This window comes from Mesitornis unicolor, unplaced genomic scaffold, assembly GCF_000695765.1.
Source record: "Mesitornis unicolor isolate BGI_N332 unplaced genomic scaffold, ASM69576v1 scaffold9897, whole genome shotgun sequence".
Lineage (NCBI taxonomy): Eukaryota > Metazoa > Chordata > Aves > Mesitornithiformes > Mesitornithidae > Mesitornis > Mesitornis unicolor.
In genome coordinates this window covers 43,650-43,861 of record NW_010194343.1, presented here as the reverse complement: position 1 = coordinate 43,861, position 212 = coordinate 43,650, and the positions used below count along the sequence as shown (strand labels likewise).

Below are 212 nucleotides of genomic sequence, written 5' to 3'. Positions count from 1 at the left end.
TCGCCGCTCTCGGTAGCTACGCACAGCACCACGCGGTCCTGGCGGCAGCGGGCAGGCGGGGCCGGGCGGTACCACGGATGCAGAGGGGTGGCCTCTCCCCGCCCCGGGAGCGGGACCGCCCTCCTTCCCAGAGGGTACTGCGCGAGGTCCGGCATGGCGGCGCGGCGGCTGGGGGGGAGTCGCTGGACACCAGCCGTATCGTTGAGCAGGCG

General features: G+C 75.0%; 1 protein-coding gene across 1 annotated transcript in view; it reads left to right on the top strand.

The window, feature by feature from the left end:
* Positions 1-153: 153 nt before the first annotated feature.
* PTCD3 (pentatricopeptide repeat domain 3) overlaps positions 154-212 on the top strand; it is a 21,807-nt gene continuing 21,748 nt past the window's right edge. The window contains exon 1 of the mRNA XM_010187762.1: positions 154-212. This exon is cut by the window's right edge and continues 5 nt beyond it. Within this exon, the coding sequence (XP_010186064.1) occupies positions 154-212 (59 nt within the window).